We start from the raw sequence: 10803 nt of genomic DNA on the forward strand, positions 1-10803 counted from the left end.
TTGAATTTTGTATGAATTTAGCAATCTAATCACTTGTCCTTTTCATATTGTTGTTCAGTTTTTACTGGTCTTTGTATAAAGGGATGGTGCAAACACGGTGCCAGGAAAAACTTCTGGCATTGACTACTTTCAGGATGTTTCTTGACAGTACATGCCTTATTCCAAATAGCATCTAGTCAGACAGCTATTTGAACTATTCTATTGTTACAATTTTAATATTTACCCAACATTTGAAAAAGATGTATCAACAGCTTTATGTAAGGGCAGCACATCATATGAAATCAACTAGATACTGTTCTTATTACTTTGGCCAGTTGCTACCAATGTGTTTAGTGCTTTTTCTTCAAGCCTCCTTCAGTCTGGAAAGCCTTACTCGGGCATTAGGTAGCAACAGGAATGTGTTGGATTATGTAAGTTATGTATCTAGCTTGTTGACCTTGTTTCCTTACATAGTTCTAATATTCCAGAGATGATTTACAATACCAGTATTTATTGTAAGCTTTAACCAGAGTGTATATGTTATGGGAAATGTACTGAGCATTATTTCTGTGACTTTATTTACCAAATGAATGATACATAATGACAGTGATGTTTAGATTTACTTTTGCTATGGTTGGGGATTCAAACTTTTCATTGGTTGCTTCGTCCTTCCAACTTTCTGTTTTATGAATTTGGATTGCTTCAGAACAGTCAGAAACAAGAAATATATCTGAATTCCCACTCAGTCTCTAGAAGCAGGAAGTTGAAAAGGTCCAAGAACAGACAATTCCTGAAATCTGATACCATATTACAGGAAGTAAGCTTTGTTAGAAAGCTACAAGCCTATTTATTCTTCTGTAGTGTAATTTAATTATTCAGGAAGTTAGGGATATAGAGGAAAGGTGTGCTCTTGAGTCTGTTTGTATGAAGAGGAAAAGAGAGAAAAGCAGCCAGAACTTCTATTGTATAATTCTTTGAGGAAGCAGAGTTAAGATCAGTATTGCTGTGCAGGTCCAAATCATGCCTGTGATAGAAAACCTCCAGAGCATTAGCTGTTACTAAATATTCTTGAGCTCTGGCGTGATCGCTTTTTATGTGCTGTGCATTTTCAGACGGGTCTTTTTTGTCACAAGCATTTAGCATTAGTATTAATACTTTTACTACTTACTACACATGCTTGTCTTTATAGTGTGTCTTTATATATTAGGTTCTAGGCATATGGTGCCAGTTGGCACTAGTGCAATTGTGGTACCTAATTTCATAACAGCTGAATTTCCATGGTTTCCTGTTTTTTATTTTTTAATTCTTTTAAATAAACCTAAACGTGGAAAGTAGCATACTGCAAATCAAAGCATCAACCTTCAGTATTATGTAGAAGAATGTTTGTGGGCCCTATATATACTCTAAAAGGCCTTCTGAGAATATAGAAATAGTGAATGGCGATAACCCAGTGATTTTGGGGTAAAACAAAGAATTGTTTTTCCCCAAAAGAATAAGAAAAAAAATCACATAAAAGCTCAGAAAATAAAGGGCATTCTGGGAGTTAGTGCTGGGAACAACCTTCAAAAATTGTTTTCTATGCACTGAGTGTTTACCACTGATTCCATGTAGGTATCATAGAACAGGTTTTTGAAATTTCAGATGTTCCCACCTCCCCTTGTGGTGGAATGAAAAGTTAGCATATGCACATTATATCATATCTTTCATTCTCAGACTTTGGGGCTACTGTTAACTGCATTTGATAGATTTTTTTGTGAATCCTAGTGCAAAGTATCATTCATTTATACAGATTGGTTGCTCTAGGAGCATTCATTTGGCAAAGACCACTGAATTTAATTTGTAAGCCCACTTGTTTAAGTGAAGGGAAAACAGCAAGGCTTCTTTCTAAATAAAATATCAGTGATCTAGATTATATATAATTCAGCATTTATTTTCTTTTAATAACTGTGTTGAAATCTGCTCAGAAAACAGTTTGGAAATCATTTAATGCAAACGGGGTTTCTCAACCACCCCAGTTATGCAAAAAGATGTAAAGAGAATGTCTTGCCAAGAATGAGTTACAAAATACATTAAAATCATTGTTATATTGCAATTTTATTATTAGAATGTTTAACTATAGTAATACTTTTCTTATTACTACCTTATTGCTACCTTTGAAAAATGCATTAAAATATCTAAAATATAAATGTAGTTTTTGCTGATTTAACATACTACATGGTATGTTTTCCCTCATGGTAAATTTCTGATAAATTTGGTGGATTTCATAGTAAATTTGAGAGCCAGTTTGGTGCTGTGATTAAGGCATCAGGCTAGAAACCAAGAGTTCTTATGCCTTAAACATAAGGCTGACTGAGAGACCTGGAATTAGTCACTTTCTCTCAGTCTTAGGAAGAAGCAATGGCAAGCCACTTCCAAAAAGCCTTGCCAAGGAAACTGCAGGGACCTGTCCAGGTAGTTGCTTGGAGAACAGATTGACTCAAAGGCACCAAATAAATGCATTTTTTTAGTTGATTAATATTTTTTCAATCCATCATAAAGATTGTTCTACATGTACAAACCTATAATTTTTCATTCTTAACATAGTAAAAAAGGGAGCAGTGTTTTTCACTAAGAAAATACTGACTGAGTTAAGTTTCCAAGAATAATAAAAACACTTAAGCTAATTATAATCCTCCATCGTTTGGAGTATATGAAAGGCCAAATTTGATGATGTACTTGTAGGACACACACTATTTCTTTTGCTAGAGAGACTGGTATTAATTTAGAAAGACTTTTTATTCTGATTTTTTGGGGGGGTGGGGATACCCCCAAAGTCCAAAGCTATTATTTACTTTGGCAATGAAATAGAAATTATTTGATTAATAGGGAAAAAAGAGTTCTTAGTAGCATGTTTAGAAGAGATGGTGGCATTTCATAGAAATCTGTTATGTGTAGTGTAGTTCACAGTGAGACAGATTAACCACAACATTTTTAATGTATTATTTCAGTAAAGAGCATTGACCATCAGGCTGCTTCTTAACTAAATGAAATAACTTCTGAGATAGATATTATTTGGGATGGTAAATCTAGGGTAAAACTGAAAACAACAGAGAATTTGAATGACTGGGAATGCCTGCACAAAGTAGTTGTTTTAGAATCATGTTGACCTTATAAAAATGACAGTGGATTATGCTTGGAAGCAGAATTTGGTCACGTATATAGGTTCAATTATAAATTATATTGGCTTAATCACGTCTCAATATGTTAACATTTCATAATGTCTTGCTTTAGTTCAAAAGTTGCAATGGAAAAGATAAGAGTATTTGATCCTTCACATGTATAGTCAAATGTTTAATTTGAGGAAGGAAAGTTTGGAATGCAGGGTGTATTTCAGGACTATACTTGGTCATTAAACTTGTTTATTCAGCTTTCTACAAATATGCTTGACCCTTAGTTACAGAGACAAGAATACATTTGCAAATGCACACTTTGAGAAACACATGATTTACAACAGTGGTTTCTCCTGGTTTAGAACATATTTAGAATATTGTAAGGTGCAGTTTGTAAGACTGTTGAAGATCTTCCAGAAATTTAAGTTACTGCAGTATGTAGGAATCAATTTTTGTTACCCATCTGGGTTTTATATACGTTCATATTTTTCTGGTATTGAAAGGTTTGCATAAATTGGCATCTTTTTCCAGGTTTGATGCAAGATATTTTAATTTTTAGATAGCCTTTACGTAAGCGATGATCAACCTACTTTTGGGTTTGGGAGTACATTTTTTTCTAGTCAGTCTTTGAGGTTGCAGGAGGTGTAAGCTGTAATGAAGTGAAATAAGGAGATGAAGTCTCCTTTTGGTCCAACTAGGAAGGGATATAAACACAATTTATATTGTTGGTATATTGGTATATATTTTTTTTAAATCTTTGGAAAAAATCATATCTCTGAAATTAAATGTTGGGGATGGCAGGAATGGTAAAGTTGATTCTGAGAGGATGATTTCAGCACAAGAGTTGCAAGTGAGCCATTTCTATTCTAAAGTGATGAGTGTTTAAGATGCTTCCAGGTACATTGTTTACTTTGATTTATTTTATTTAGCAAATTTATATGATTTCCTATCTCATTTAACTGACCCAGGGCAATGTGCAACAATGGATTATTCTACGTTATTGAGATCCAAAGTGGTCCTTTTGAGAGTATCACCACATTTAGATACCTATTTGTTAGGTTCTAAAGATAGAATATAGCCTGAGTTAATTCCTAGAAATGGGAATGTGCTAAGTTTGGAACTTTAATATTAGGAATATGCGTTAATACATATCGCAAAAAATAATTTTTTATTTTCTAGTGCTTTTTTAAAAATTGATACCGCTCCATTTAATACATTGCCTTGAATAATATTTTAATTTTTTCTTTATATTAATTTTATTATCAAACATGCAGCATACTTTAGAGAACTGCAACTTTTCAGGAGTTCCACAGTTTATATGGGCATTATCATGGAGGCAGATCACTGGAGATAGAAAGTATTTCAGTGATATAATAATTTATACATGTATGCAGGCTAAGGAGAAGATTCTACCCCATACAATTTCTTTTGGAATCTGCAGTGCTCCATTGGTAGCAGAATCAGTTCTGTTATCATGCTTCACCCAAGTCAATGCTGTATCTAGCCAGGAATTTTAGCACATTCCTGGAAAGGAAACCAGGTACTGCAGACTTCAGCATTTAAGTTTCTATATAGCAGTCCCCAGCTTCAAATTGTATGTCTCTTTTGGCTTTACATTGTAATGTGAGAACTTCTTTCTCAACAGCTAGAGTATTTTAAATTGTTACTGGTATTTGTTACAGGAATGGAAAGATGACTTAGGTCAGGGGTAGGCAACCTCGGCTCTTTTATGACTCATGGACTTCAACTCCCAGAATTCCTGAGTCAGCTGACTCAGGAATTCTGGGAGTTGAAGTCCATGAGTCATAGAAGAGCCGAGGTTACCTACCTCTGACTTAGGTCATTTCCTTCTGAGCTTGTTAGCTTTAGTTCTCATACCTGCCTTCCTTCTTGCCTGAAGTAGCTGTGAGAAATTTATTTCCAGTTGACTACATGTGGTTATGGAATAAGATTTAGAGTATGGAGTTTAAGATGCATGTAATTATGTTCAGGATCTGATAAGGGATGGAATAGGGAGGAGGGGAAGGAGTTGTAGCTATCCAGGTCATGAGAGGAGGGAGTTTCTGAAAAGCTAAAGTTAGTTAGACTAAAGCTAGATAGGACAAGCTTTAGCATGGCTCCTAATGCTTTTTAATCATGACATTCTTTTTTTAGTAAAAGGAGGTTTCTTAGTGTATGCAAGTATATTCTTATAATTAAAATTGTTCTTCTGTAAGCATCCTAAGTATAAAAATCCAAAACAGCAACAACAACCAAAAATAAAAAATACCAGTAACAATTTCAAACTGAGCATACAGGGGGACCTCCCAGTTACTGCTTCTGGTCACACAAAAACAGGAAATCTAATAAAGTTAACATGTAGTCTTGAACTGTCAACTTAAAAAAAAAATATCTGCTTGAGCAGATCTAAACATTCATACTACCCTGGACTCTTTCTTTGCCTCGTCCTGTTCTAAGGAAATCACATAAGGATCAAGATTTTGGACTTCTGGGGGGAAAAATGGCCAACTGAATTTGGCTCTGCTGAGAGGAGAACTGATGATTGTGGTGGAAAAAGTTAGTGATGGACCATTAGCTTCCAGCTCTTCAGGATTCATCTCTTGCAAGGAGAGGACTTGTAATTGCCCACAAGTGCTCCACACAGTTGTTCCTCCCGAAGAGACCACAAGACAGCAGTCCCTGGCGTTTAGAGCCCTGCAAGACAAGGGAATGCCACCATTGCCCAAACTGCACTTTGTACCTTTATTTACACCTTTACACAGGATGCATATGCTTTCTTTCTTAATCATTTTTGGAAATAGCTCATTAACTGCTTTTCAGTTATTAGGAACCTGGAACAAGATTTTTTTTTACAGCACTGGGTGAATTTCCTTTAATCCTTTCTAAAATAATTTTTAACACAAATTTAAGGACTTTAAAAATCTTTTTTGGAATAAACAGCAAAAGGGCGATTATAACATTGATTTTGGAAAGTTATAAATGGACTAGGAGTCCAGATGGAGTTAAGATTTTGAAATTAATTATAAGAATCCTTCACATGCCCCCCTTCCTCACCTGACCTACACCCTATTGAGAATTAAAGTCTCCTTAAATGGGAGACTTATGGTGAAGGAAAACAGTACACTTCTCTGAACAGTGTCTGGGAGGCTGTGGTTGCTGCTGAACAAACTGTTGATCGTCAACAGATCAAGAAACTGACAAGACTCCATGAATGGAAGGCTTATGACTGTTATTGAAAAGGAATGTGGTTATATTGGTCACTGATTTTTTTTAATGTTAAAAATGTTTATTTGTACATTTTGAGTTGTTTATTATTCTCACTTTAACAGATGCAAGTAAATGAGATGGGCAAATTTTTATTTTTCATTTGTATGATAATTCTGCACACTTATAATTGCCCAATAATTGTGCACACATATTCATCAAAGAAAGCCAAAACCTCATTTTACTTTCTTAAATATTCAGGTTTGAGGTTTATTAGCATTTTGGATTGACCAAGAGCACTATAATTGTTCAATAAGAAAATTAATCCTCCAAATTACAACTTGCCTAATAATTGTGCCCACAATGTAAAAATACACCTTGTTCTTCATATACTGCTTTGCATAACTGTGAACGTTAAAGATTAAGAATCAGGCCAATTTAAAGTTTTTTTTATTTGGATAAATGACATACTGCAATTAAATACTGCAAAAAGCAAATTGAGGGTAGGTAAGAGTAAAAGGAATTTAAGGGTTTATTTCAGGTGAGGAAGGGGGGCATGTCATTATTCTTTTATCTTTAAGGCCTTTACTGGCTAGCCACACAGTGGAATACTTCGATGCAATGCGATGGAGCATTGCCCTACATAAAAATCATGGTCTTCCTGAAAGATTCAGACTTTTCCTTACTACTGCTTTAAAAAAAGTGTCTTCTAAAAACTGACAGCAGGTTTGGGAATTGATTTTCAGTCCATCTTCAATCTGAAAAGGTCCAACTAGCTCATCTTTAATAAGCCTTCCTTACTTTGGTACTGAACAACTTGTGCTTCTGGGCACTCCAGGTAGGCTGCAGTTCTGGAATATGACAGCACTAGAGGATAATGGGTTTCTGGTAGCTTCACGTTTGATTCTTCTCAAATCTTTGGCAGTTAATGTGCATCTTTTTTTCTCAACACGTTTCTTGTGATACTACTGTTGACTATTTGCAACAAAACATTTGATGGTTCTGTGATCACGCTCCAATATCTTAGCAATTTCAAGAGTGCTGAATCCCTCTGGAAGACTTTTTACAATGTCTGAGCCGTGGTGGTGCAGTGGCACAGTGGTTGGAATGCAATACTGCAGACTAAGTCACTGTTCACTCCAGGAGTTCAATTCCGAGCAAGGTTGACTCAGCCTTCCATCCTTCTAAGGCCGGTAAAATGAGGACCCAGATTGTTGGGGGCAATATGCTGACTCTGTAAACAACTTAGGGGCTGTAAAGCACTGTGAAGCGGTATATAAGTCTTAAGTGTTATTGCTATTGACTTTTCAGAGTCAGTTAAATATCTTTTTTGGTCCATTTTGCCTGAAGAAAAGAAGCTGCCTAATAATTATGCACACCCTGATATAGAATGTTGATCTCCCTAGGCCACACCCTCATTACACATATACACATCACCTGATACGCTTATATCCACTAAGCATTCAAGTTTATACATGAAAATGATGATATGATCAAAATATTCACTTGCACACAGTATAGCATAGTGCATAGTTTGAGACAGATGAGTGAGAAGGGAAAAAGAAATAAATGCAGAATAACTGGGTGGAGGTGTTCCTAAAGTTGAAGACTGACAAGTCCAGCTGCTAAATGTTGGTAGTTCAAAGGGACAACCACAGTGTAGCCTACTGATGGGCGCCACTGGTAAATATGAGTAACCCAAAGAAGTGACCCCAGAAGGTAACTACTGACAACGTAGTTAAATCAGGAAAAATATTTCTAGAGTATAGGATTGACTAATTATGTCTATTATGTAGTATACCGGTACTATTAACTATGACTAACAGACTCATAGTTAATATAGGTTGTGTAGAAAAAGGGTTTACTACAGGATGACTGTAGTAGCAATAAGAAGAGAGATTGTATTAAAGACAATCCAGCTCCAAGTAATACATGTCAAGGCCATATACGAACCCTGGCAAAACAGTGGCTGGATAAGTAGAAGAAAAAAAAACCTGAAAATGAATCTTCATAATTCACAATTTTATTCATAATTATCCTTGTAGTTTCGAATAGTGAATTTTTAGGAATGGTTGAAATGTTCCAGATCATGCAGCAGTTAAAATGTATATATTATGTCATGTCAAATGCAGCTTCTTGAGAAGTTAGTTTGAATTAGGAATATATAATCTCTTTGGGATCAATATTTCACTGACAAAACTAATATTTTGAGAAGATAAACATTGAGGCTTTTCCCTGGTCTTTAAAGTCCCTTGTGATCCTCTAATCACCCCAGCTTACTTTTGTCTTCTGCCTGGGTGGATGGGCATCTTCCCATAGCCACCCATCATACCTATTTTCTTACAAGCTATACAACATGTATTTGTGGTCCAGAAATTAAATAAATATGGTATACAATGGTGTAGCATGTCATGTTATTAGATAGATAGGTAGGTAGGTAGGTAGGTAGGTAGGTAGATAGATAGATAGATAGATAGATAGATAGATAGAGATAGAGATAGAGATAAATTGATGAGACATCCAAGACAACATTTGCAAGCACACTGGGAATGACTGCTGCCTAGTTCTGATTCAGACAATCAGCTGCAATAATGCATAGATTAGTTAACTAAACAATAAAATCAGGCATCTCTTTTTCTACTCTATCATATCATACACTCTATCTATTCTCTACTATATATATATAGCAATAGCCTATATGAATGCTACACAGGAGAGGATTGTAACTATCCAGAAAAAGTGGAATATTCCATGCTTTGCTTATTGCTATCTTTCAGGAACTTGGAGAGGTACGGTATATGATAATCAACAATGCATTTAACTCATTAAGAACTTGCAGATTCAAGCTTTTTGTCCTTTCAGTTCATCTGCTTTTGTATATACTTATTTTCTCAAGCTAAAGTTTAACAGTAATTTATTCAACTCGGCGTGGGTGGTACAAAATCACATTTTCCAAGGGTCTAGAAATGGAAAACCATAATGACATAAAACCAACTTTACCACAAATACCATACCAACAAGAGTGTACCATCACCATATAATTTTGAAAGTTAGAATAGTGCGATATATGCATGCAGCATATTATAATTACTTGGGAAAACTGAATTACTGTAATTAAGCATTAATAAAAAAGAAATAAAGACCTTCCACAAGTGAACACAATTGAAACATTAATCTGTTTACCATATACTGAGCTCATTAAAATCAAAGTATCTAGAGGTTTATGAAAACAAATTATAAAGGATATGAGCAAAAAAAAGCTCTTTACCCTTTAGGAAGAAATCTGCAAGTTACTCACTACCTTTGGAAACATTATTATCCAACACCTCCCCCCACACACCCTCTTGCCCTCTTTGCCCATGCATTTCAGTAGAATTACTCTTCAGACCACAACATTCTAAATAATTATGACTATTAATTTCCTCTCTTCCAGGTACAACTTGAATTTCACCACACTGCTTGCTTTAAGAAATCCTCAAGAACATAACATCCGTAAATGGAAAGACCACATGTTTTCTTGGCAATTTACCCAGTGACAATGCACTATTTTACTCCTGGGCACTTTAACTAGGCACAGTTCACCTCTCCCTTTAGCTTGGCTTAGTAATAGAGTTGAAATCAACCAAGTTTACCTTGATGCACACTGCAATCTCATCTGTCTAGAGAGCATTCACTTGCAAATCAGTCTTCCCTCTTTTCCTTTTTTTTCTGTTATTTTTTTAGTGTAACCACAGGTGTTAGTATTAAAAGCATATAGGTAGTAAAGGCAGCTTAAGTCTCTGAGCACTGACTCCAAAAGAGACAAACAGGAAGAAGTCAGAGCATGAAATGCATAGTTCTGGGAAAATCCTAAAAGGGGAGACATTGTTCACAACTTGGCTTCAGTGAAAGCTTCATAAGTTAGAAAATAACATACCTGTTATTCCCACACAAGGGATGGAGACTTGTGTGATGCTGGAGGTTGCAATGAAGGAGTCAAATCCCATGGCTGAAGTGTAACAGGAAACCTTGTGGGAAAACAAGCTGAAGCTGGAATAGAAGTTATGTTGCTCACAAGACTGCTGCTGCTTCTGGTCCCCTTCTGTATCAGCGGCCGCTGCAATTGAACCAGGCATTTCCTGTTTGTTGTCCAAGTCCCCCCCCCAACACATGAAGATGAATGGTTCCCTCCTCTAATAAGCCCCCCCTCCTTCCGTTGTCCCAAGTAAGTGCTGAGCCTTTGAAACCCCCATGAGGCAAGAACTCAGTCAGGAGACATGTACAAATAAAGTCAGATATTTAACAGCCAGTGTTTAGGCTAAAGTCTGCAGGCTAGCAAAGCAAACCTTAAACGGATATCTGTGTGCTTATAATTAATGGGCGTCTTTAGCTACTAGGCAACCTCTGAAAATACTGAAAGTTAAAAGGCAGGTTTAGGGACCCCACCTTTTTTTGCTTCAGACTTCCTTTTTAATTTTTTTTTTAAAAAATG

At 35.8% G+C, this 10803-nt stretch overlaps 1 protein-coding gene across 1 annotated transcript in view; it reads right to left on the reverse strand.

Annotated features, from left to right (window-relative positions):
* Positions 1-10347, reverse strand: part of ITGA1 (integrin subunit alpha 1) — an 83854-nt gene extending 73507 nt beyond the window's left edge. The window contains exon 1 of the mRNA XM_083353521.1: positions 10249-10347. Within this exon, the coding sequence (XP_083209647.1) occupies positions 10249-10318 (70 nt within the window). The 5' untranslated portion in view covers positions 10319-10347. The remainder of the gene's footprint in view (positions 1-10248) is intronic.
* Positions 10348-10803: the final 456 nt, after the last annotated feature.

Source organism: Vipera ursinii (genome assembly GCF_947247035.1).
Source record: "Vipera ursinii genome assembly, chromosome: 2".
Taxonomy (NCBI): Eukaryota; Metazoa; Chordata; class Lepidosauria; order Squamata; family Viperidae; genus Vipera; species Vipera ursinii.